This window comes from Poecilia mexicana, unplaced genomic scaffold (genome assembly GCF_051168715.1).
Source record: "Poecilia mexicana isolate PSO_F unplaced genomic scaffold, ASM5116871v1 scaffold_16, whole genome shotgun sequence".
NCBI lineage: Eukaryota > Metazoa > Chordata > Actinopteri > Cyprinodontiformes > Poeciliidae > Poecilia > Poecilia mexicana.
In genome coordinates, this window is record NW_028263385.1 from 17609453 (window position 1) to 17636807 (window position 27355).

Consider the following 27355-nt stretch of genomic DNA (forward strand, 5'->3'; position numbering starts at 1 on the left):
GGTGCCCAAAGTGGGTCCTCGAGGGCCGGCATCCTGCATGTTTTAGTTCTCTCCCTGGTGGTAGTAACAACCTGTTCAGTATGTCAATGTTCTTCTTAGGCCTCTAATGAGCCATCATTTGATCCAGGTATGTTAAACCAGGGAGAGACCTAAAACATACAGGATGCCAGCCCTCGAGGACCGACTTTGGGCACCCCTGGCCTACACAGAGCATTATTTGAATATATTAGAAAAACTTAGCACACCTTAGATGTTCTTTAAACATATGCAAATCTGTAAAAACATTTTATCTAAATCATTTTTATCATTATTTTGTCTCACTATTAAATTGATTGTCAAATACTTGTTCCCCCCACGGTACGTGAACGCAGCAAAAGTTCGAAAAGTATGGCGGCGGTGTGTTTGACAACATTAACAGAGCAATGGATACGTGACAGACTTCAGTTAAAACACCCTTTTCTTGGTAAGACGGTCTTCCTAAATGGGGCTCGGTATAAAACCTAGTAAATATGGAGGGTAAATTATACACTTTTAAGCTTGTCTTGCTTAAAACGTAAACCTATAAGGCTCTTTCACAGGCCTGAGCGGTGGTAAGAAGCTAACCAAAGCTAACGTAGCATGAACTGTTTCCTTCATAAATAATATATATTTTTTAAAACAGGTGATGTTCGGACACTGAGTCTCCCAGGGACACATGAGGAGAAAATCAGGCATCTTGGAAGTGCTCTGAATCATTTTTGCCGTCTAAAATCTCTGGATCTGTCTTACAATGCCATCGTCTCGTTGGAGGTTTGTTTCTCTGCAGCTCATTCTGCACACGACACGTTTTCCTTTTCCATGAAGCTATTCTTCTTCAATCCGTTCAAACTAACACAAATAAATAGTGCTTAAATGTTACGTGGAAAGAAAAGAATATGTTATTTTACAAACAAAAAAATTTAAAAGTACGACGTGCATATTCAGCCCCTTTTGTCTGACGCCTTTAAATAAGATTTAATGAGTAATTGCCTCCTGCAGCCACCTAATATTTCCAGAATGTCATTTAATCTCAGCCTAAATACAACTGCAACTACAAGTATTGTTTTCCTTCCACTTTATAATCATGTTCTACTTTGTTTTTGTCTTTACATGAAGTCCCAATTAAAGTATTTGGTCTCTCTCACATAGAATATAATTTGCCCTGTCTTTCACACATCTCTAAATTTATTTTTCTTACCTCAGTTATGGTCTTTAGTTATAAAAAAAACAAAAAAAACAATTTTTATTCCTGATTGAAGTTTGTTCTGTTTATATAACCAGGGGGTGAAGCACTTGAAGAAGCTGGAGAGGCTGATTCTTTACTATAACTGCATACCATCCCTAGAAAAAGTACAAGTGCTGTACGAACTGCCAGCTTTAAGGGAGCTGGACCTCAGGCTTAACCCTTTGACTAAAAATTGCCCAGGCTATCGACCACATCTGGTTCACGCCATGCCCAACCTGCGAAAACTTGGTAAGGCATGCTCAAGGCGTCCACGCTCATCACAGGCTTGGATATTTGTTTATTGAGTCCGGTCATTCATGATGTTTGTTTTACAGATAACTTCCCAGTCAGAGACACGGAGCGCAAAGCTGCAATACTTGAGTTCTCCACTCAACGTCCCTCTCTGCAGCAAAGTAGCTTGTCCCTGGACGGACAGCTGGGCCTAGGGTAACACAAGAACGTCTTCACATTCTAGACAAAATTCATCTTACCACCATGATATCTTGTACATTTATTAGCACCTCTGGTACAAATATGAAAGAAGCTTTATAAGAAATATTCTTTTCTTTAAATGGCGTAATCTCACTCAGACCACTGTGTGTTTATTCAGAGGATGAAAACATTATTATTGTACTAAATTGTCAGTGCCAAAATCACTGGCAGTTCTGCTGTTAATGCCTTGTGTCAATCGGACAGCAGTCAGTCTTTCCTCTAACATTTCACAGGATTTAGGGACGAAGGTCAATACAGGGCAATGAGAAATGCCCTCTATGTGGTGAAATATTGTGTTGATTTGGCAGCATGTTTTAGATTATGTTCATAAATCCCGTTTTAGTTTTCTCGCGCGGACCATCTGGAATTTTGCTTAAAATGATGCTGTGACCTTTTGACCAGCGGGTTTTCTCTTCTGACCCACAGCAACGATATCGTGTTGAATTTTGTTGAAGCAACTACCAGAGATCAAGGGGAAGCTGACTCTCTTTACAAGGAAGTGGCGGGTAAAATTTTAAAGTTCAGCAGCAAATTATAATCTGCCTCTTCCACAATTATCTTAAATTTCAAACTGACGTCTTTACATAGAGCCTAAAAGAGAAGAGCCAGATGACTTTGTGGTGCAGAGGTGTTCAACTCCAAAGAAGGTGATTAGTTGCTTTTTTTCCCCCCAATATTTTACATCAAACTCTTTTATTGATCAGATTGCAAAAATTTCTGAAATCTCCAGAGATTTCAGTTCACATGGAAGTTTTCTAATTTGAAATATTGCCAAAAAATCTATCTTACAAAATGTCTGGAAATGTACCATAAATGTTACTTCTGTTAAAGTCCCAACTACTACTTCTTTTTTGAACTTACTAATAATATTTATTTTATTTTATTTTATTTTTTTGTAGGAATTGGCCAAGTCCATCCTTCGTTATTCCTCCACTAAAAACTGTAAGTGTTCAAACTCATCCATTATTTCATAGAAGACTCTTAGTCAGACTCATTTTCTCCCCTATTATCTAAATGGTCAGTTTTTGATGTGTCATCCTTTTGAATCTAACACTCATCAAGAGCAGTTGTGCTTGAGTTGTGAAGTTCAGTCCAAGTTACCACTAGGGGGAGACAGAGGCCATTTTATTTATTTTAAACTAGAGCGCGTTTGTAATTATTATTTTTTTTACTTATTTATAATTTCCCAGCTCTTGCTGAGTCCAAAGACTCGCAGATGAACACGCTACCTCATAATCTAAGCTCAACATCACCGAAAGGAGCCGAAAGACCAAAAGTGTCGTTTGGCCCCGTTTTTGAGAAACACAAAACTGTGTCTGGAAAACAAAAACAAACTGACTCGTCCAGCCTAACCAGACACAAGGCCAGGGGTCATTTTACCGCAAATCCTGGTGAGTTTTTAATTTCCTGTGAACCCCTTCACACTAGACTTAGACAAGTCGACAGACGGCAACGTTTATTTCATGACGTATCAGTAACTGTGTGCTTGCCACATTTTCCCCAGCTCAAAGTGAACACCGTGGCTCTTCGTTTGGTGACATTCGCCCTCCCAGTCCGCTGCGTTCTGGTTTAAACCTCGCAGATCACTCCAACCCCGTACTGCATCCGGCCAGGCTGACCTACTCGAGCTTTAACAAGACAGAAGGGAGATCCGACCGACAGCCGCAAGCTGAAAAGAAAAAAAAGGTTGGCCGTTCTCTGTACGCTGAACTGCGGATTGTTCCGTGTTCGTTTAATTATATTTGCTGACGTCTCTGCATTTTTCCCTCTCAGGGTGGTTACCGGAAACCCCTGGAGATGCTCCTCAATTTGGTGGACAAACACTGGCGGGGGGAGAGATCGCTGCATTACAACAACAGCTTCCTGTGTGAGCCGGCCAAAAAAAAATATACATATATATATTTCCGGCATTCAATCTCAGGATCTAGAGAAGATGAATGTGTTCTCATCCGATCTATTTTTGGCTGCAGCTCAGGCGGTGCAGATTCTCTCCATGATGGAGAGCAATATTTCCAGTCGGGAGGCTGAGGTCAGGACCTTAAGACAGGATGTGAACGCGCTTCGCTTCCAAGCGCTCTCACGAGAGAACGAGCACAGAGCAGAAGTGTGTGACCTCTCCGCCCAGCTGGAGGAAGCACGTAGAGAGGCGGTAAGTTGCCTCCACTCTTAAAAAAACACGAACAATACTTCAGCTTTAAGAAAGCTGTTGACGAGTTGACACTTTTAATCCAGGGCAAGCTGAACGAGCAGCTCAGGATCGTGTTGGAGGAGAATGTCGCCCTGCAAAAACAGCTCATCAAGTTGGAGCGGCAGTATCTGAAGTCGATGATGAAAAGTTCACCGGTTACTCAGATCCGAGGTGGGTGCGATCGCCAGAGATGAATGTGAGTCACGTTCCGGCTGTTTTCTGAACTAACAACACTTCTTTGTGTTTGCTCATCCTTAGAGGCTCAGACAGAAGTGGAGGAGCTGAGGAAAGAGATCGAGGGCCTCAGGAAAAAAGTGCAGGAGGCCGAGAAACTCCAAGAACTGTCAAACATGCTTCAGGAAAGCCACAGGTAAAGACGGGGGATCGTCCCTGGGTCGGTGTTTGTACTTGGGTTCGCAGCACAAACATCAGAAGCATTCACACAACCTTTCAGCTTGTCACGGCCATAGATTTAATAGTGTTTTATATTCATTCATATTTCATTTTACTCAAAGTAATATATTTTTGTGAAGTGGAAGGGAAACATGCACTGTTTTCACAATAATTCACAAGTAAAAATCTGAAAAGTGTGGCTTGTATTTGAATTCCAAGCAGCCAAGCGTATGCTTTGTTGTATTTTTTTCCAGTTTAAATGTTGACATTTTTAGAGCATCTATGAACATCAATTTTCAAGTCTTCCCATAGACTTTAATTGGAGTTAGATTGCAAAATATAAGTAAGCTTTGCTATCTGTCCGGCTGGATGGTGAACTTTCAACTCGGTCTCAATTGTTTTTCAGCTTCTTACAAAGTTTATTTCAGGTTTGCTCGATCTTCTGATCAACTGACCAGTTGCCTGACGGTGTCAAAGAAAAGCATCCCCCACAGGAATACGGTGCCTCCGCCGTGTTCCAACATGTTGTTTTTAGTGCTAGCCGTCCAACATACGTTAGATTTGCACATAAACCAACAGGTTCAATTTCAGTTTCATCTAACAGCGTCACCTTGTTGCACATGCTTGCTGTCTCTCCTACATGAGGATCTCTTGTGGCTTTCTTCTCGTCACTCTTCCTGAAAGCTCAGACTCAAGTGTCAGACTAATGATTGGAATAATTGTTTCTTAGCTTACCTGGCTTTAATCTTCTTCACAACCACATCCCTGGCCTGTCTGCTGAGTTCCCATGATGCTCTTTGTTCCTTCACTGAAAAAGATTAATTTGTTGAATTCTGGTTACATTAGATTTTATGTAGGGGAATTAGAGGAAATGGGACTGAACAGATATTTTTATTTGTTCTTAACAAGGCCACGTATTGTTGATCTGTCACGTAAAAGCCCAATAAGTGACCCTGGGAATACTGTAGCAAAGCTGTGTTCTTTTTGTGTGATTTGTTGTCTGTGTTTATACTGCAGGTCCCTGGTGGCTACAAACGAATGTTTGCTTGCCGAGCTTCGGACAGCCGCGGAACATTAAAGCCATATTGGGACACCAGGATTGTGTGTCAAAAGCAGAATTATGCCAAGCTTCATATAAGCAATAGGTACAGCATTTTTGTCATTTTCTGCGTAATTTGAACCGCTGCAGGTCAGGCCATTTGCATTGTGTACAGTCCGCTCGCATTTTAATGAGGTGTCCTTTTATTCTGAATGATTATATATGGGGTGTCCTCTTGATATAAACAGTTAAGAGAACTGCAATTCATTCATGAAAGCTTGTATATAAGAGCGTGTCAGGGCTGTTATGTTAACAAATGATTTTAGGGGAAAACTACGAAGGTCGTGATGTGTTTCCTGGATCTGTAGCAAGATTGTGTCTGCATTTTTTTTTTCCTTCTTTTTTTTTTTTAGGTCAGCCGTGTATCCATCTGCTTTCTACGCTGCCGTGGATTGAATGCATCAGGACTGCAGCTGCACTGTGACTTTATTTATATGTCTGCCTCGGGCCCGGAGAGCCGCTAACACACACACGCACACACACACACACACACACGCAAACTTTCCTCCTGCAAACCTTCATACGAGACTTGGCCCAGCGCCTTAGAAGCGAGCTGAATGTAGCCGCGGCTTTTATCTGGATTTTACAGGTCACTGAGCGGATGGTGCGACCGCTGCAGAAGCACCCCTGAAAAGGCCATAAAACGGATATATCTTTTCTGCTTATTTATTTTTCAGTAATGCAATATAAATCAAGAACACACTTTTTAGAGGCATTGAGAACAAGAAAAAGTAGTACACTGCATGCACTTGGGGCACAATAGTACTTGAAAAGTTTTGTTTTTGTTTTTTTCTTTTTTAGAAAAAAAAAACAAATATTTCCTCCACATTAAAGGTGCACAATATTTGGCATTAAAAACACAGAAAGATACTCAAGCTAACACCAAAAAAGCTGCTAGTTTCGCACTCGATGCATGATTCTTCATCAGCTGAGGCTACAGGTAGGTGTCACACACAATACTGTTATGTTGGAAAAATATTTTACAAAAAAATTGTTGTATGCAGTTTTCCCTTGGATCTGGTAGAGTATGTAAGTAAACATTAAACCCCTGCTTTCATCAGGTAATTACCGTGCCTCAGATGACAGTAGCTTCCACAAATAAAAGGTACAGACAAATAGGGTAGCATTAGAGGACAGCTTACTTTGTACAAGTACAAATACATACAGTCATTGCAGGCAAATACAAGGTTTGATCATGATCCCACAGTTTCAATACTTAATTTTATTTATTTATTTATTTTTTAACCAAGAAAATACTTAGGTCTGACCAGTAGTCTGTAATCACATCAGGCACAGCAGTTTAGGAGGGAAAAAAAAAAAAAAACCTCTGTCATCTATATGCTTCTGAATCAAATGCAATATACACAACAATGCACGAGGTACAGCAACACAGAAAAACTAAATACCTACGTAAAAATCAGTGTCTTAAATTAGGCTAATTGGCAGAAACTGTTTAGAGTATATACACAACCTTAAAGCAAATATATTAGAGATACTGTGTACAAATCTGATAAGGAGATAACGTAACTAAAATGTTGAAAATACAATCTTGTACAACTGAGCTTAGCAAGTGGGGGAAGATCGTCTGCCTGAAATGCATGTTGGTTTGTGTATAATTAAATACCGAAAGATCAGAAGAAGAATTATGTTTAAAAACCATTATTAAAAGGGCAGGTCTTTTATTATGCTTCATGAATTATAAAGTAGAAAAGTTGTGCCAGAGATTTAATGCCTCTAATTTACTTCATTAGTCTTAGATGTGTAGACTAATTATCAAAATTAGAGAAACCCAGAAAGGCCAGATGCATAACTTTTTTTTTTTTTTTTAATTGCTTAAAGTGAGATTTTACTCTTGCAAACAAAAAATATGACTTAATTTGATATCTTTTTGAGGGTGTAATGTTTTTCGTCTAACCAGGATAATTGGACCGATGCAATCATTCCCTACAAGATTTTCTTGAAAAAATACGCACACGAATAATGTGTTTCCATTATTCAAATGGGTTTAGGAATCTCTGCGTTATTTAGTGAGTCTATGAAAGAAACTTAAAAACTGGACAGCAGGTTTCCTAAACACAGAATTGATAAGTGCGGGTGGGGGGAAAAAAAAAAGCACTGAAGATGAAATGAGGGATTAAAGTTCTCGAAACAAACAGCAGTTATATCTGTGCCAAACAGAAAGAAAGAGTGCCACTCATCTTTAACCCGACACCATTCTTTCACCAGACAGGGTAATAGAAATATTTCAAATAAAAAAAAGTGCAATTTTTTTTTTTGTTTGTTTTTAAATCAAACTGTTCTGTTTTTGTTCTTGGCACTCTGTTCCTTGTGCTTGTTAAATATTAAGGGGCCCTATCGTAAGAGGCTCTAGCAGTTCCTCTCATTGGTTCTTCTCAGTGTTTGGCAGTAACTCGCTATCAGACAGGAATGTACCAGCTGGTGATGACTTCGTAAAAATACATGTAAACAGTTTTCCAGTTCTCACACAAAGAGAATAGTTTAAAAACCATCTTTCTTTTTTTTTTTTCTTTAAATCTCTCTTACACACAGACGTACACATAAAAACAAACGGGCTGGGAAATGTATGAGCTTGTATTCTTTTGTGCTTTCTAGGAGTACTCTGTAGAAAATCATCTTAAGCGGTCGAGGAAATGTTTTGCCTTCACATGGGTCGGCCATCGGTGGGTTTGTTCACTTTCTTTTCGTACGTCCCTCGATGTTTGTATCCCGATACGTATCCCGAAGTGTCGACGAGGTCCACCCGGCCGGCCTTCCCCTTCCCTCGGCCGGTCTCGTCGAAACGCTCCTTGTGCGAGCCCGTGAACTTGGTGGTGTCTGTGAGGCGGCTCACCGTGGGCGAGGCCACAGCTCTCTGCGGAGCAGTTTGCACAACGTTCGAGTCACAACGGCGATCGCTGGTGAAACCGACGTGAATTTTGTGACGGATGAAGTCTTACCGTGACTCCTGCGATGACCGGCGCCTTCCCCTCAATCAGCTTGAAGACCTCGGCCTCGGCATCCTCTCCAGTCTTTTCTTTGTATTTCTTCCGAGCCAGCTCTCCGAGTGCCACTTTGAATTCCTCGAACGTGATGGTTCGACAGGATTTCTTCCTGAAAAGATGGAGCAGAAGGAGACCAAGTTTAAGTTTGGGGAAGCTATATTTGCAACTATGTGAGGATAAAACCCCAAAAAATGACTATGTAAATGTCTTTGGTATTTTTGCTTCCAACGAATGAGACATTCCTGTTATCTTGAAACAAAACAAGAGAAGAAAGGTAGAGTGATATCTCAAATAACAAACATCTGAAGATGCTCTGACAAAACCGCAGCTTTTGAAGCTTGCTTTATCAACAGGCCTCTCAGAACAGATTGAAAGGGCTCAGTTCAATTTTTTTTTATCACCTTGCAGGCTCACAACATGAACCATCCTAAGACACCTTTAAGAACAAATGGGTCCATTAAATGTCTAATTACATTGAAAATCTAAAATAATTAACATCAATCCTATTAAAATGCATGTAGCTGTGATCCATTTCAGACTAGTTAAATGGTTAAATTTTGTAAAACTTCAGTGTATCCTATTGGGATTTAAACACAACGTATAATATTTAAAAAGATGGGGAAAAGACATAAGATTTGATGTTTGCATTAGTTCTCTCTTACTGTACCTCCTTACAGTCACTTGAACCTGCAGAATACGACCAAGTATCTGTGAAGGTGTGGAATTCCCATGTAACAGATCACACCTTGAAAATATCACAGGCCATCAATCATTGCGGCTCTGAGAGCACTTCAGCTGTTTAACTCGCCTTTTGCCCGTTTCACTTCTACGTTAAAAGCCCTTAGTAACACTAACACAAACACAAACAGCCATTGCTGTGGAGATAAATCACCCAAACAACAGCCTATAAAGCCAACGATCTCCCCAGGCAACCGTGCTGTCATAGCAACAAACTACAGCAAACAAGAAATGTTTGGGTTTTACTATCAGTTGGACTTTTTCGGTGACCCGGTGGTGGTTTTGTTTTGGAGATCGCTCGGTAGTGAACATCTGATCCTGTGCGTCTGTTTCACGCCGTCTACGGTCAGGGAGGAAGCTGGACTTTCAGCTGCTGCTTCTGCAACATGTCTCTCTTTCTCTTTTCTGTTTCACCATGCTGACATGCTCAGTTTCTTACAAGAAATGGCAAATGGTTTTATATATATATATATATATATATATATATATATATATATATATATATATATATATATATATATATATATATTTATTATTTTATTTTTTTTTTTATTGAAATATGCTCCAATAAAAAAGGCAACATATTAAAAGGCCCAAGCAGTATCAGGCTCAATAGGGTGTAAATGTAAAATATGAGAAACCCTAGAAAATAAATCCCCTGTCATATGCTGATGCTAATTAATTGTGAATTACTTATTTGTCACCCATGGCTTATGCTATGTTTTTCTGCCCCTGAACTACAGCAGACAGACCTTCATTTGCAGCACACTGCCATATTCCCTGAGCCGTACTGCGATTAGCCAGTGCGAGTTTAGTTGTGTATGTGAAATAAATAAACTTTTGACGCAGGTTAAAAATAAATTCATGGTGTAAAGATCAAGAATGGAGACTCTTCTTCCCCTGCTCAGATATGCCTGGATTAAGAAACTACACAAAACTTAGCCCCTCTGCTCACCTGGGAAGCTCTGAACTGTACACACATCTCCTGATCATACCTCAGTATTCTTCACAATATACCGTGGGTGGGTGTACCTGAATAATACTCAGCATTTGAGATGCAACATTTACATGCAAGACCTAATGTATGCAAAAGAGCACAAATCCACCAAGCCTAAAAAAATACGTAGAATCGGCTTTTAGTTTCTTACATTTCTGCAGTGATTCTGCAGAACGTTGTTGGCACATTTCTCAGTATTGGCCAACAGATCAGGGTGTAAACAAAGCTGCACAGTCACCCACTAGATCCTTTTTGGTGCTTGCCAAGAAAATCATTCCCATGCCAACGGAGATGGTGTCATTGCAGGTGTCTCAAAACAACAAAAATTGCTTTGACTTGATGCAACAGTGAGGAAGGGCAAAGGTTAGGTTTCATGGATATAATAAACATTAATGACTAAAATAAAGTAACACACAATCAAGCTACATGTCTGACAGGTATACCTTTAATTTCTTAGTAAAAAAGAAAGATTATCCAGGTATATAATGTGTACTCAGTCCAATTATACATTTTAAAAAGCCAGGTGTTTTTAGGATTATGGTTTTTTTTTTCACTACCAAAATACTAATAGTAGTATTGGGGTTGTTACTATTACCATTTTTTTTCCACTGTTGGTTCTGAGAACAGAAATATCAATGTCTTTAGAATTAAAATGAAATACAGTCTATATTGTGCTGTTTAGTGATACAACTGCACTAGTTAATGCATGCGGTGTCTTGGTATAGTAATATTGAATAATCTGTAAATTATTTTTTTTATTATTATATAGATGGGCAGTTGTTTTTTATATGAGCAGCATTTGTGTTTGACAGGCTTTGCAGTGATATTCAGGTACCGCCTGTTTTCAATAAGATTGCAATGGGTTTCTAAGTACTAATTTTAAATTATCACTTTTTTTATTATTCTCTCTAATACCATAATAATTAGTGTTATTCTGATATTATTCAGAATAATACTATATGTCAAACTTTTAAGTTCATATCACACATTTCTATTAACTAAATAATACATTTAACTAACATGAAATATAAGGATACAATTTTTTTTTCTTTTTCAGTTTTAATAAGGACCTCCATAGACATCAAAACTGCTACACCAGCAAAACAGAAACTTTACAATTAATTAACAAATTTAAATATTGGAGGATTTAGTCAAATTGTCTGTGCTGTACATGTTTAAATGTAAACTTTATTCTCTAAATTATTTAGCACATACGCTGTTAGCGATAGCATATTTATGGCTAAAGACAAATAAAAAAATACCCTGGTAATAATTCAGTTTATCAACACAAATCAGTTATGGGCACCCTGTGCACTTGATAGAGCTGTGCGGATAAAACCCTTTTCTTTGGCTGTCAAACGATATTGAGGTCACAATCATTGTTGTAGCGACTCTACATCAGTAAAATCAGACGTTAAAATATGAATCAACAAAGCCCGAGGAGATAAAAGATGAGCCATAACACCGGCCTTTAGTTCTGGCTGCTTTCTGATGGAGAGCTTCGTCTGAATTAAATGAACACATGAACAGGTGATAATTTAGTACCTCATGAAGACCGTGAGCTTTCTTGGTCTATAATAAGCTCACAGTGATTTTATCTTACCCTGATCTGGAGCAATCAGTTCTTCAAAAGCATTTGAATCCAAAAATAAATGCACAAACATGCCTGATGTAGTATACTTTTTTTTTTTTTTTTTTTTAGATCTGGCATAGGTAGTTGTAGAATAAACAGTCACATTTAAGAGCACTGATAGCATTATGCTTTCATTTTAACGCGAGATTTATGGCTTACTTACTTGACTTTGCTGAAAACGATGTCAACATCAGTGAGGGTGACGTTTTTCCCATCGATCACACCGCAGTCTTTACAGAGTTTGGACCAGTTCTTGCCGTGCATGTCCTTGCCGGTAGCGCGAGTGTCACCGTGGATGGCAAAGCGTCGAAAGGACTCTTCCAGAGCGGTGATCTCCACCGGTGTGGACGAGCCCATACCTCCATCACTGGTCCCATTAGACTCCGTCGAAAGCCTTTTGGATGTTCGGTCTTTAGAGTGTTCGCTGTGTGGCCGTAGAGGGACGGCGCTCATGTTGGGGTGCTTAGCTGTCTGGACTTTAAAGTCGTCTATGTTGTCTCTGCAGGCGGAAAAAGTATGTTTGGCCACGCTGTAAATATGAGAAGTACGTCTGGAAATCTTTCATTTATGTCTACTAAAGCCCCTCTGAAAACAGATCATTGACTTGTAAGATAAAATAAGAACAAGCAGTGAATAAAATATGTGATTGGAGAAAAAATATTTATGGTAATTCTACCTAAGCTTAAACAAGAAAAGTTTGGTCTGATTTAACCACAGACTAAGAAAAAAAATTGTTTATTCAGTGAATGTAAACTTCTGGTTTCAACTGTAGATCTGATCTAATCCATATCTGCATGGCTGTGCACAAGTCCAAACAGTTCTGGGGAAAAAAATAAAAAGTCAATCATGCTCTGAGGTCAAGTCACAACTTGCTTTTGGTCTTGTCAATTTGTAAGGTGTTTTCAACATTTTCCTGCTGGGCTGGAAACATCAGATGTGTTCCCAGACTCACGATGAGTGTACAAATGCCTTATAAGTTCTGGCACCAACATGAAACTCATTAACAAATATCTGTAGAATTTAAGGGCGAATAAATCAAAAGGAGAAAGTCATTGGAAAATATAATGTTAGATTAAATAGATGACTAGTGAAACTTACTTCTGGTCTCCCATGGTTGAATAGGAATTTGAGTCCTTCTGTGAAATGCTTGTATTAGATGATTTTTGTGTTCTTCTTGTGCTGTAAAAAAAAAAAAAAAAGAAAAAGGAAAATATAAGGATGGAGGTGATTTACGGCAGTACACGAGTTAAAACAGAGGCCAGAACAGAAAGGAGAATAGACTTAAAAATGCAATATTCTTCAGATCTTGTTAATAAAGAAAACTGAAGACTTTTTTTTCTTGTTTAACAGTTCCTTCAGATGACTGGTCACCCAAGGTTTGTTATTAGAAAAATATCTAACTGTTCTGGTGGAAATTGTGTTGTCCACACAGACGTTTACATTATCAGTCACACTCAGTCATGGGATAAATGTCTTCTTCATGTCGGTGGCACAGAGCAATCCAATCCGTTACCTTAAAACAACCCTGTAGAGCTTCTTGAGCTTCCTGTGACCACTTTCTCACAGTCCTTTTTATTTTTAAAAGGTTGTCTCTGAACAAGGGGTTTATATTCTGAGTGGAGAAAACAATGCTGTGATCTGATTTTCCAAGAGGAGGTCTTGCTTTGGAGATATATGAATCTTTGACATTTGTGGAATACAAATCCAGTGTATTGCTTTCTGTGGCAGAGCGGCTGTTAAACTGTTGAAGCGATGGCAGTGTAACATAGGGTGAAGTGTAATTAAAAATCACTAGATACTGCTACAAATGCATTGGGGTGTTGTGCTTGGTAACAACGAAAAATGATGACTTCACATGCATTACTAAATAACACTGTTGAACTCGCTTGGTGAATAATATGGACAAAAACTTACTGATGCTCTTCCAGCTTTTGCTGCCTTAATTAATCAGCTGCTGTTGTAAACTACCTTGTTGCTATGGTTACGCATCATAACAAATGTGCAAACTGTAAAAGGTAATAGCAAATAACAATCCAGCATCCAAAAGGCAGATTTTCCACAAAAAAAAAATAAATAAATAAAAATCGCAATGAAAGTAACAGAGCTACTTCAACGTGCTGTCAATTCCACAAGTAAGAATAAATGCTACACTCAAAGATTATGTACTCTGCTCTACATTTTATCAACCACAGAAAAAAACAATAGATGTTTGAGTGTCATCCAAACACGTAAATACTTACAAAGACGACATTTTTACAAGGTACAAAGTGTATAAAGTACATAAAGAGTACTCGTGAGCAGTTTGCTTTCTTCTAACTGCCCAAATTCTTGTTGACAAGGTTACAGAGGAAAAATAAGTAAGAGATAGTTTGCTCCTAAGAGCGCTCACTCGGTCATGTTTCTACAAATATAATATGGCAAAGATCGTTTGTAGTCGAGATGTCACACTCTAATCAAATTTAAAACTCAACTTTTTTTTTAGCACTCCTTTTTTTATGGCTTTGAAATTAGTCATACAATTAGCTGAGTGTGAACTTATTTAGCAACTTATTAATATAGTATATTTACACTACAAGCTATTTTACAGTATTTGACAGAATGGCATCCCATTTACACGATTAAGTACACAGTAAAAACTGCTGGGTTAAAAATAACCCAATACGTAACCCAGCGCTGGGTCAAATATGGACCGACCCAACGCTGGGTTGTTTTAACCCAACTGGGTTGGGTTGAGGGTTTGACCCAGCACATTGGGTCATGGCAACTAACCAAACGTTGGGTTAAATTGACTTGTTTAAATTGGTTAAATTGACCCAAAATTGGGTTGAAATTCATAACCCAACACAAGGGTTATTATACCACTATAGTTGGGTTAAAAAAAATTTAAATTTCACTATATAAAAACAGAATTAAAAGACATATGAATTTAAAGCTTCTTTTATTTCCACATGATACATATATAGAGCCAGCAGATTTCATTTACAAAAGTTACAAAACATAAGTAGTTAAATCACTTCAATTCATTTGGCTACAACTCCAGAAGTATCTGTTACTCCACATTAGAAAACATTTAATGAAAAAAGTCTGTTTTAAAGCAAACTACAAGTTAAACTTTCAGCCATTAAACAAGGAGCATTTTTAACGACACTTTAGCATTTTGCCTGTCTCCCTGCATGAGGACATACGGGTTGTCACATTTTGTAGATGCACCACCAGGTTTGTCCCAACCTGATGGAGAAAGACAGAAAAAACAGGCCATTAGTGATGAACTTATATAAACAGCAAACAATTTGAGCATGATTCAGAGATGAATGTTGACTTACAGGCTGGATATCAATGAAACCTTCTGAACTTCCAGGTTGATGGATCTGAAACTCTTCTCCCAAATGTGTAAGTAGGGAGGAGTACTGGCAGCAGCTGCAGGGCTACATCATCTTGTCTGTCTGCCAAACATAAGCTTGTGTTAAAATGTTAAATCTTAAAAACAGTTTATAAAACATCTCTTGAGCTTCAATACCTTAAGGGAGAAAATTCATGTTGTTGAGAAGATGGCCGCTCCTTTCTCTTCTTGGCCATACAAAAGATCTTCGTTGAGAACAAGAGAGAGAAGACACAAAAACGGGCCGTTAGTGAATTTAAAGGTAAAGGGCTACATTCTCAAAAACTAATTTCTGACTGATTCTAGTTTAACACAAAACCTCACTATTGAATGTGATGCACTTATTTAAACAATTTGAGCATTATTCAGAGATGAATGTTGACTTACAGGCTGGATATCAATGAAAACATCTGAACTTCCAGGTTGATGGATCTGAAACTTCTCCCAAATTAGTAAGGTGGAGCAGGAAGGGGTACTGGCAGCAGCTGCAGGACTAAATCACCTTCTGTATCAAACATAAGTTAGTGTTAAAATGTTGCAGTAACTAGAAAGCATGAAAACATTTTAGAGAACATTTCTTCTGAGCTTCAATACCTTAAGGGAGCAGACTCATGTTCTTGGCCACAGAGAAGGTCTTTGTTGAGAACAATGAGTTTGGGTTTCGCTTAATTCTGAAGATCCTGGATGTAAAATTACAAAATCTATCAGAAAAGAAAATCACAAATCAAACTTTAAGAATGACTGGATTCAATCTTATAGCTGTCTCCACTGCAAATAACTTGTAATTAGCCAGCAATTTCAAATGTTCAGAGTAATTTTATGTTCCTAACAATAAATATAGCACTTAATGAAATAAAATGACACATATAATTTAATTTAGAAGTAAAACTTAACACAAACTTAGTGCTGAATAACTTTCAGCACCAACTTTAAATAAATGTATTTGTAATTAATAGTAACAATAATAATAAAATGAGCAAACATTAACATTAGATATTGTCTTAGTTTTGCTTTTAATTCGTTGCCGAAAACCAGCGGGAGTTTGAAAGCAATGTGCCGGGAGACGGTCGTTCTCTCTCGGCTTAACGAGCCGCTCCGCCCGGTCAACTGACAGAGAGGGCGAGACGAGCAGGCGGCTGGAGGGGAGCGATAAGTCCGAACACGTCCGAGCATGTTTGTAATTAAGCTATATGTTAATAAACCGAGCGCATAATTTAGGTTTACACAACTAATTTATCGCCTAATAACTGAAAAAGTTATTTTATTTTCATAAAGCATAATATACCCACATTATTAAAGCTCTGCTCGCTCTCCTCCGCCATTACTGCTGGTGTTCCAACACGTAGCCTCAGCCCGCTGAGGATGCGCGCGCATATTGCAAAAATCAGGGGAGAAACCGTCAACTACCTTTTCTTTTAAAACTAAATCGATTTTTAAAAATTTAACTATGTTAAGTTACGAACAAATATGATTGAGGTTATATTAAAAACTGAATTTAATTTACTTGACAAATTGTGCCCTTCCCCTTCATCTATTTTCCCCCCCAACATCCGTGTTGTAGCAACACCGAAGCTCTTTGTCAGAGGAACCTACCGTAATAAACATTTTAAGTAACCATAAAAATAAATATCAAACATGTTTGAAATAAATTCAATTTATGTATAAAATTCTATTAACGTTGAAACTTTATCTTCTTTTTACTTACCATGTCTTATTTTAAAGTAGAGGAGAAGTCCGATATGCAACGTTCACAGTCTTGTTGAAAATGGAGGCTTGTGAAGAGGGGCGTGGCTTCTTCACAGTTTCATCTTTAACCCAACCGTTTGGGTAAATCTACCCACCCAACTCCTGGCCCAACAGAAGTGTGCAAGATGTAGACTTCCGATAAATTTATGACCCAACTCATGAGTTATGAATTTTGACCCAATATTTGGTCAAACTAACCCAACCTATGACCCAACAGCTTCAACCCAGAAATTGGGTTATGAAAATAACCCAGCATTTTTTACTGTGTACGATGAAAAATGAGCTGAAATGGGTCCAACATGAGTCCTAACTAGACTCAGCTCTCACTACCTGCTTTTGGGGCTGATTTTATGAGAGTGACACCCAAAGTGTTAGCCAGCAAACCATGTGGGCACAATCAGTTTTTAAGAAAAAAAGCCTGTTTCTTCTGTACGGCTTGCAAATGTTTCTAGGTTTGCGCGAAGAATCTGAAAGTTTTTGTTGATTAAAATGTCTTTCACTGTGGAGAAGATAGGCCGTATTGGCGATTATAGTTTTCTGTCAGGTGTCTTGCTCTGAGTGCTGTGCTCAGTATGCCTAAGCAGCTGTTGTTGAATCTGACCACAGCTCAGACACTAGTTATTAAATTGTAAAGAGATTCAAAGCAAAGTGCTATGAAGCAGAACATTTTTCTGTGGGTTTTGTCTCCACACGATAGACCGGAGGCCGGAGCTACACCAAAAGATCAGAGACGAACAATGTTAGCATCAGCCTAACTCTTGAACAAACTGCTCCATATGGAAACTTCATTAGTAGGAACACAATATGCGTATAATTGAGCAGTGGAGCTGCAAGTGTCATCTCGGATAAAACTCCAGAAACAAGTTGATAGAGCTACAACCATTTTAGATAATGCATTGCCTTCTGTCTATTTGTCTGTTTTTACGTTTTTGTACAAAACCATTAATAGTGTCTCTAATCAGTGATCAGAATGCCACATACCAAATTAAGAATTCCCGCTATTTCATGTCTATAAACACATCAGCAGTTAAACCCACAGAGGAGAATTTGAAGTACAGTGAAGGACCTTGTTTGAGTAAATCTGGAATTTATCTATTTTTCTATTGGATTCAAAATTGGTACTTCCATTAAGAAAACTTAAAAACAAAAAACAAAAAAACTCTAAATTGGTCAAAATAGAATTTTGCAGGTTAGACCAGAAAGAGAACAAGAAGTTAGGACTGGTGAGTAAAAGCCTGATCATGCATCTCAAAATGTACCCAGCTGGGTTTGCAACAAAGTGGAGAGGCTCCATTTTTGGTTATAACAACAAAAACGAGCAGCTTAATATTTTAAGACGTGCAGTTCAAGGTATTACATCATAGTAACGGAAAGAGACAAGCAGTTTGAAAACAACCAAATTTTATGAAGCAGCCTCCCAGTCTTTTTTTGCAACAATCATGATTTTAAAGTGATTCTGATCTGAATATGTAATGTACACCAATGTGCAAAGAAACATCCAAAAATCCAAAGTGGAACAAATGTGTTAACTTCAACAGCCTCCAAATAAAGACGATTAAGGTTGACATTGAAATTATTTGTTACCTAGTCAAAGCCTTAGTATAATATTCCTATTTGGCATTGGTTTGCTGTGCTGTGACTTATTTTCTCTATTTTCCTCAGGATGACTTCACACAGTCTGAGCTGAGTGGTTTCTCTCTAAACCTGATTTGCATGTATAAATAAAAGAGCAGCAGCCTCACTCCTCCTTAAGTCAGCTATTAATACTCGTACAAGGTGGTAAAAAGAAACACAGAGTGTGAAAGTAATGCAGTCCTGCCTGCAGCACATTTATAGGAAAATACCATAATATTCTAATCGCAGTTGACGGGTTTCTGCTCACCTTTCTGCTGCTCCCATACTCAGCTCAGCATCCTTAAAGAAATGAAGGTTTGACCCGAAAGCCACTAAAATAGCCTACTCACAATCACCAGTAAAAAAGATAAATCCAGCATGCAATCCAGAGAAAGAGCAACTTTTCTGTGGATTAAACCATCTGCTCCCCTAAGTCGCCGGTAAAGAGCGTTCACTCACCCCCGAGAGGCCGTGGCAAAAGCGAAGGGCTTTGTCTCCGTGACCAAATGACCCACAGTCTCAACTGTGACCTCACTAAGTACACATGATACTTAAATACTCAGAAAAGTTCACGTTTTCAACTGCCACACACTAACAGCGCATAATGCCATTATATTAAGCCACTCATTATAAGAGAAAACAGAAGAGATTATTAATGTGTATGAATAATGGCATTTATAGCTATGGACACTAGGAACCCATTGTCCGGTGCTAGTGGCTGCTGGGTCTGACCCCATGCCCATTTCTGAACACATACGCATGGTGACATCGCAGAGCAACACTATTGACGGCAGAGCTTTCTGTCATATGTCATCCAACACTTGTGCCAAGACAAATGAGATAGAGGTCCCTAAGGCCTCAATGTGACGGCTCTGAAACACAGAACAAAATAAAATTCATACGAAGAAACCTAGAAATCCTGCTGCAGCTACAAAGCAAACACATTCAATCAAACTGCAAAGATGTCTTACCAAATTACGTTAAATCCTAATTAATTTTACAGTCTGCTTATTGGCTCTTCAACCCTTGTGACATGTTATCCATCTGTCACCATTATACTCATTTCCTTTCTGCAGGTCTGCCTATGAGTTTCAAAAACATAAAATGACTGGATAGCTTGAGCCAGTATTTAAATAAGTGCTTTGTGAATCAGGATTTAAACATTACATCTTTGCAGGAACGATTGGAGATTTCCACATTTTACCTTCAATAAAAACACCCCAAAATTGAACATAAATTTGTTTAACATTATCTACTTGCTTATATATAAAGCACTTTAATTTATTTTTAAAAAAATTAAAAAAAGACTAACTCTCTTTCTCCAACTTGGTCTTTCATGACCCACAGAGAGAATCCATCCTGAACATGAGGATGAAGATGGTAACATGAGTAATAAAGAAAGAGGATGACATCATGCGAGGAAAAATATCAATGTAATAAAGGAACTGTGGTCATAGAGAACATAAGAGGTATTAGACAAAACCATGAGATCGGTAAATAATTGGGACGTAACCGAGTTGTAGAAAAGAAGCGTGCAGTGACGGGGGCTCCGATAACAATACGAGCAGTTTACTTGTGAACTAGATGTTTTTGGATGATGCCCAGAGGACGCAAATACAATTATTAGTTCTGATGTAATCAGGGCACAGGTCAGAATGAATAATTGTGAAGTTGGAAGTAAAAACCACGAATATTCTTTAAGGATAATCAGTTTGCAAGTGTAAAACACATCCACAGGTGAAAAAATATTTTCCAGCTAAATGTTTAATTCTTACATGACATGAAGTGATGTATGTGACTGGAGAAAAAAGATGAGAATATCATGCAACAGTATTATTAAATACCATGTTTATTGCCAGTGTGAGCAAATCAGTGTGCTGTTGTTGTTTTGTTTTTTTTCCAGTTAATTAACTTAATCACAAATATTAAAGGTTAACTGATTCACATAGATTAGACGCAATGAACCTATCCCTTCAGCTTTAAGGTTTTGCAACCATGCTGTATAAATAACTTGGACAAAAATGCAGATATAAAGCCATGATCGTACTTATACACCAAATGTGTTTTCTGTCATTGCTCTAGTTCCCCTGTGAATCCTCAGAATATATTCATTTTAAATTGGCTTTTCAGGCTGATTTTTCACCAGTCCTTTTATGGTACACTGATGATAATCCAACATACAAATGCAGTGGTTTTAAAAACAACAGTCGGATAATCCTTCTTCTTGGCAGCGTTGGTAGAGTTCATAGAAAAGCTAAGAAGCCAACCATAGAAAGTTGTTTAAATATCCAGCCAGGATTATGACATGATCTCGTTAATGGCTACAAAAGGCGTACTTTGTTTTAGCACCTTGCTAATATGCCTTTAATATATCAGTGTGAGTGTATGAATATAATTCTGGTTCGAGAAAATCCACAGAATCAAATTTGCGTTCCAAATTAATATATCTAAATATTTATAAACTGTATGTTGTGCCATCCTTTCACCCTGAAAATTGAATGGTTGTGACACTCATGATGTCTGCTAATGTCTGTGCACAACTAAAATCGCTTGTACGTTTAATAAAAATGTTGAAACAGAGAGAAGTGTTAATAAAGCTTTTTTTTAGCAGGCTTAAGAATTTGAAACACAGGAAAGAAGAATTTCCTTTGCTTAAAACTTTGAACTTCACAACTCTGTAAATCTGTACTGGGAACAAAATGGCATGAACAGCCTAAAAAAAAAAAAGGAAAAGCCTAAGCCCAAAAAAAAAACTCTTAAATATTCCAAACTTTCAGAGTCTTCTGAGTTATTCAAGCAGCAGTGAGGTTACAGTTCAAACATTGTGTGTCCACTGAGTTCCATCAGTATTCAATTATTAATTTAGAGTGGATACTAAATTAATATAATTTAGTCTTCAGAGCACATTGTGTGTTTGCATGAGCTGGTCTAACAGTGACTGAGACTCTGGAAAACAAAGAAGTCTTTTCACTCCACTCCTCCAATTTATTGTCAGTCAATTCAGCTGCTTGAGTGCTCTCCTCCTTAAACAACACCAGTCTGAACACATGAAAGAGTCACCATTAACATTAAGGGCAGACAGTCATTTTGAACCATTAAAAAAAAGACATGGCAATCCAACATATCTTTTTATTTTATTTTTTTTATGGGACCGCATCGTTTCACTGAAACTTGATCAGCACAATGATCATTTTACAACTGTGCCATGTTTTCTGCTCCAATTTGCCCCATACAAGCGAGCTGCCATTTGGTTAGAGGCAGATCTCCAGAGACAAATCTGCGACTGGATGACAGCATGCTTACATACGCTTGCCTTCTGGCCCTCCACTGCACAGATGAATGCTTTAACAATAAACTGACCCAATTTGAACTGCTTCTATTCATAGCAACAATGGGCGTGCCATAACCAAAACAAAAAAAACACTGGATTTGCTCGAGAAGGTAAACGAAACACACAGACTGAAATACATCGGTACCAAAGAGAAAAGACTGCGCTGCTAATTTGGCAGATGGTATTTGGCTCACGAAGTGATGTCACCGTTGTCAAAGTGATGTGTGTGAGTGGTTGAGCAGGAGGACAGTGTACACCTCCGCCAGGGCGCCACAGTGAGTGGGCATGCAGAGATCCCATCTGTTTTCTGTCCAGACCAGCATCCTTCCCAGGCAGATGCTCTGGAATGTGACCTTATCAGACGTTCACGGCTGCAAACTGAAACAGGTTTAACTTACAGGACTAGGCCAGATGTGTCCAGGTTTTAACTGGTTATGTTAAACATTTGAGAAATAGGGATGGGTTGGTAAGAACGTATTCCAAAAAATAAATTGAAAAGTTATGCACTCAAAATCACAAAAATATTCCTCCATTTATGCTGTTAAAAGTTATTTTAATAAAACGCAAGAGTGACTGGAGTCTTGTCCGGCTATGTGGAGTGAAGTAAAACCTCAGTACCCCTCCCTTACCTTTTCTGGCACACACTGCAGTCACTCCTACACAGTGAAATGTTTATAAAGTCGAGGCATGGAAACTGAAGAAGCCTGTTGCTGTTTTTAGGGTATTTCTTGCTTGAAATTACAGTCAACACACACGGGCTAGAGCAGCATGCGTGTGTTAAACCACAAGAGCAGCTAGCCTGGCTAACTCACCAGCTAACATCAACTTACAAAACTCTCAGTGTCAATGTGTAAAAACAAGATTGACAAAAAGTGATCATTTTCTGCATAATAAGCATGTTTACTTAAAATAATTTACTAAATCCGAAGTTTTTTTTTTCTACATCTACCTTGAATCTTCCAACTCTGTGTGAAAAAGATGAGTAAATAATGAAAAGACGACAAATCTTTTCAAACAAGTTTGAGTTGACACTGACTTTAAATTTATTTTGCATCTAGCACAGTAGTTCTTTCTTTTTCAAAACCTCTTCTGTGCTTATTCTTGTTACTTATGTGTTACATATTGAAAAACAGTTGAGGATGACGATTTACACTTTACACATTTACACATTAAATTAAGAATAAACCGGATTTCCTTTATAAACCACAAACTGAGAACAGCACGTGTAAAAAATGAATAAAGCAGCATTTACTTGAATGGTTGTAATACTAATATTTTTGACACAGCTTTATTCCATCAGCTACTGCAACCCAGACACGCACCATTCACTGGACATGTTTGTTTTTTACTTCATTTGTATATTTTTTTTTTCAATTTAACATGCAGAAGTGAAATATAGTCAAATAACATACAAAAAACATAAACAAAGCAAACACTTATGCAGACTCTCCCCAAGAAGAAATGATACCCAAGAGACTCACAGGACAAGTTTAACACAGAGAGATCATTGGTGCTGCACTGCCTCCTGCCTTCATTTCCCATGTAAATAATTATCAGCCTGTCTGTAAATAACCAACCAATGCAAGCGTAAGAATGGACTAAAGGTTCATAAAATAAAAAATGCCAAAATTGATAAGACTGAAAAAGGACTGACTAACAGACAGCAGAAATCTTGGCCCCTTATCAGTTTAGCCATTAATTTCAGCCTCCAGGTTCAACTGACAGTTGAGATTATCTGCTGGAGGTCAGAGGTTAGTGGCCTATGCCATTTTTAAGGGAGCCTTACTTCAAAAATCATGAACTATCCTTTTAAAGCTTTTTTACTTTTTTTACTTCACCTTTAGATCCAGAAAAGTGATGTTCTTTGTAATCTGCGCTCCTCTATCCGTTTCTCTTGAATGCTTACGTAATCGATGATACAACCAGACTCACTCGAGCGGCAAGCATGCTTCAACAAAAGACACAACAATCACAGCCTCTTTATTAAACAAGGTTTACTTAATCTAAATACAGTCTCCAAGTCAATGGCCAGTTTGATGACAGTCCCATCTCCACTCTGCTTCTACACAGCATGTAAAAGCAAAAAAAAAAAATCACAAAGTTGAGCCCAAAGTCTAAGATCACCAACAATCTGTCTCCGAGTCCTCGTCTCTCCAGTAATCCAAACTGCTTGGCGACTCAAATATCTTGGCAGGCAGAGGGATATAGAGATGTTTTAAACAAACTGCAGCAGTTATTGTTGGCAGCCGCATCCCGAGAAGCACAGGCAGCATATGAGAAAGCACAATGGTTCTGTTGCAATTGTTTTATTTTTAATAAAGAAAAAAAAAAAGATGCATGATCAGACACACAAAGGTGTCACCAACACAGCTAAGATGAAGCAAAGTCTGCTGGGAGAAGCATGACTCAGCTCTAAGTAGAGCCCATGTTATTTTTGATTAAAGCAGACTGGACGTTAGAAGGTTTTGGCTGCTTAGGAGTTCAAACTCTCCTAATTCCCCCTTCACCTCCAATTAAATAGGGATCTACGGTCCCTATTTATTCTGAGAACAGTCCCTTGATTCTAGAAAGATGTGTGGGATTTGAGCCATCACCAACAAAAATGAGATAATTTACAGTACACTCTGAGGTTAACTGGTTGTGACAGAGCCCAGAGGCTCTTGAACCAGCGCAATGTTAAGCTGTGCTGAAATCTGGGACAAACTCAAGTCGCCATGTCTTTATTTCAGGCAAACCCAGTTCAACCTTTGGGGAGAATATGGCAGCAGAGGCAAGCAGTAAGAAGAAAACAGACTTTTTACTTTGATCACATTTGTAACCAAATCTGGTTACAGATGTGATCAATGAGCTATTAATGGTCTGTCATTAATTAGCTGTCAAACAGTTTTGCAGTATAATGATGTGATCACAGTATGGCGGTGGACACGTTTATTGCACTCCCCTGGTAAAAAGGAGAAGAAAGTCTTAAAATAAATATATCTTTTAATGAAGTATCATAATCTTATGAATTCAACCTTTTCATTTTTACGGAAGCGTACGGAAGCGCATTGCTATCACGCAGGAAAAATTTTTTTCGATCGCTATCTCGTTATAACGTGATAGTATGTCGTTTTAACGAGTTACGTATCTCGTTATAACGAGATATGTAACTCGTTAACCTACTACGACATACTATCACGTTTTAACGAGATACGTATCTCGTTATAACGAGATACGTAACTCGTTAAAACGACATACTATCACGTTTTAACGAGATACGTATCTCGTTATAACGAGATACGTAACTCGTTAAAACGACATACTATCACGTTTTAACGAGATACGTATCTCGTTATAACGAGATACGTAACTCGTTAAAACGACATACTATCACGTTTTAACGAGATACGTATCTCGTTATAACGAGATAGCGATCGAAAAAATTTTTTTCCTGCGTGATAGCAATGCGCTTCCGTACCATTTTGATGTCTCTGGTGAAGAAATAAAAAAAAATCAACATCGAAAATAATTTTTTCCACAAACACCACCAGTTACTTTTCCATACTCTTTACATCCTGTTTCAATTAATGCTTCCGGCAATTACATATAGAGCGCAATCTGCACTATGTTGAGTTACACAGCTGATATGTTTACAGACAGCTGTAAACATATCTATGATGTTTGCAGCTGTCTGTAAACAGCGCAGATATTTAAGAAGAATCAGCTACGGTCCGAACCAAGCTGCCCGCAGCATTTAGTCAGTCCTGAATGAGGCAACAACAGTAATAAACATCATCATCCTGTTTCCATGAAATGTAAATATGATGTGACACAGAGGCTCATTGCTCATAGCCACTCTTCAAACTAGGAAGGACAAGAGAACCTGCCACTCAGGTACTGTATGTGTGATCAGTCAGAAAGTGGAATGTCTTCTCTGTTCGTATAAATGAGAACGTTTGACAAACGGGGTTGATCACAATTTATGTTTCCACAGTGAAATATGGAAGAAGAAAAAAAAAAGAAAAAAAAAAGTGGAATCTTTGGGGACCCTGTGTCTCCATAAGACCTTTTAGATCTACTTATTAAGCTTCTAAGGAGGCATTCCAGAAAAAAAAGTTTATTCTGTGCTACTATTGCAAAAATAAGCAAAAATTTGCCAAGCTATACAAGGATGTCAATGTACTTTGGTCAGATGAGAACAAGATTGAACTTTTCAGCAACAAACTTCCCAAGCGGGCTTAATGCAAAACTTAGGTTGAATGTGTGAGGCATCTCATGTCTGCTGTGGAGCACAGTGAAGGATTTGTGATCCTGTGGGCCTGTTTAAAAAAAAAAGGTGTGAGGAACCTTTTTAGGTGTTTGATATCAGGTGTCACTTGGAATACTATAGATTTTAAATAAAACTGTCTGATTATTGCATTTTTCCTGCAGGATTAATGATTCAAAACGTAAAAACAAATCCACATGGGAGTGCTCCAAAGACCATTAGTGAAAGAAAGGAGAGGTTAAGCAAGAACTCAGGATTGAGTTGGATTTAAAGAGACGGTCAAAGATTCTTCTCTCTCATAAAACTTGCACAATGTTTTAGAAGATTAGATGCTGTTTAATTGTATGAAATATTAAGAGGAGCACCAGGAATTGTGCCTCGAAGGATTTCTATGAAAACAATTATGCCTAAACAATAGACTTTCCTACATTTTTGTAGTGAGCTCATGATACCGCTATAAAAGATGGGTATGTTTAAAAGGCTGTTTGCACACTTTTACCAGGGGTCCCTATAAACACAAGAACATCCTGTCCTCCATTCTTCGGGAAGCTAATATAAGAGGGAGGGGAACTTTTTTTTCATGGATAATTATATAACCACCTACACAAAACAGCAACTTGATGTAAAGGCTACGGCACACAAGCCCCTGTATCATTCAGAAACGTAAATGATGTTTTGAGGACCCTTCACTGTGGCTGTAAGCTCATCATGTTTACATTACTGAATATGGCTGCAGATTCTGCAGACTGAAGAGCATCTGAGCGCGTTTTCAGAAAGAAACATGTTACATAAATGTGCAAATGTCAGATTCACACAGAGTCCACGTGATCCGTTTGTTATTGTGGGGCCACATATAGAAGCTTGGTAATCCAAAAAAAAAAAAAAAAAAAAAAAAAAAAAAGTACCGAGATGACATGGCAGCTTTAAAGGGCTAATTAAAAATCAGAGTCAAAAGAGACATGCAGGACTCTGCAATCAGCTGTACTCGCATTCGTGCATGAATCATGTAAGCCAAAACGAGACGCATTAGTACAAGTTTTAATCAATCGTACCGTTTCGATCACCCAATGATGTAATCCTTCAGCGCTCCCTGTCGATTTCAGAAAATCATAATATTGCGCGTCGATCGGGAGCCCTCCTCGCAGATCTCCTTCCTCCCCCGCTGCGTGCTCTCAAATCTGCCCGACGGTTCAATCCCCTGCGAGATGCTGAAGAGAAACCAGGCCGCTGATTGGCTGCCACCGTGCGCGAGGA

The 27355-nt window shown here is 38.3% G+C and overlaps 2 protein-coding genes across 2 annotated transcripts; one reads left to right on the forward strand and one right to left on the reverse strand.

Moving 5' to 3' along the window:
• Nucleotides 1-342: 342 nt before the first annotated feature.
• Nucleotides 343-6480, forward strand: cep72 (centrosomal protein 72). Its single transcript, XM_014994994.2, has 15 exons — nt 343-463; nt 662-789; nt 1300-1492; nt 1579-1690; nt 2162-2241; nt 2324-2382; nt 2635-2677; nt 2926-3126; nt 3240-3421; nt 3509-3602; nt 3706-3884; nt 3968-4094; nt 4182-4293; nt 5334-5461; nt 5769-6480. The coding sequence occupies exons 1-14, from the start codon at nt 388-390 to the stop codon at nt 5392-5394; spliced, it is 1647 nt and encodes a 548-aa protein (XP_014850480.2). The 5' UTR covers nt 343-387; the 3' UTR covers nt 5395-5461; nt 5769-6480.
• On the reverse strand, nt 6066-27317 carry tppp (tubulin polymerization promoting protein). Its single transcript, XM_014995001.2, has 5 exons — nt 27154-27317; nt 12884-12964; nt 11949-12284; nt 8373-8526; nt 6066-8287 (listed from the first exon to the last, which is right to left on the reverse strand). The coding sequence occupies exons 2-5, from the start codon at nt 12895-12897 to the stop codon at nt 8078-8080; spliced, it is 714 nt and encodes a 237-aa protein (XP_014850487.2). The 5' UTR covers nt 12898-12964; nt 27154-27317; the 3' UTR covers nt 6066-8077.
• Nucleotides 27318-27355: the final 38 nt, after the last annotated feature.

Coding starts and splice junctions, on each gene's coding strand:
- tppp (XM_014995001.2), bottom strand. Junction 8,527..11,948: donor ATCGTTTTCAGCAAAGTCAA/GTAAGTAAGCCA, acceptor CCATCTTTTCAG/GAAGAAATCCTGTCGAACCA. Junction 8,288..8,372: donor CGGTCATCGCAGGAGTCACG/GTAAGACTTCAT, acceptor ACTGCTCCGCAG/AGAGCTGTGGCCTCGCCCAC.
- cep72 (XM_014994994.2), top strand. CDS start 388: ATGGCGGCGGTGTGTTTGACAACATTAACAGAGCAATGGATACGTGAC. Junction 790..1,299: donor ATGCCATCGTCTCGTTGGAG/GTTTGTTTCTCT, acceptor TTATATAACCAG/GGGGTGAAGCACTTGAAGAA. Junction 3,422..3,508: donor AAGCTGAAAAGAAAAAAAAG/GTTGGCCGTTCT, acceptor TTTCCCTCTCAG/GGTGGTTACCGGAAACCCCT.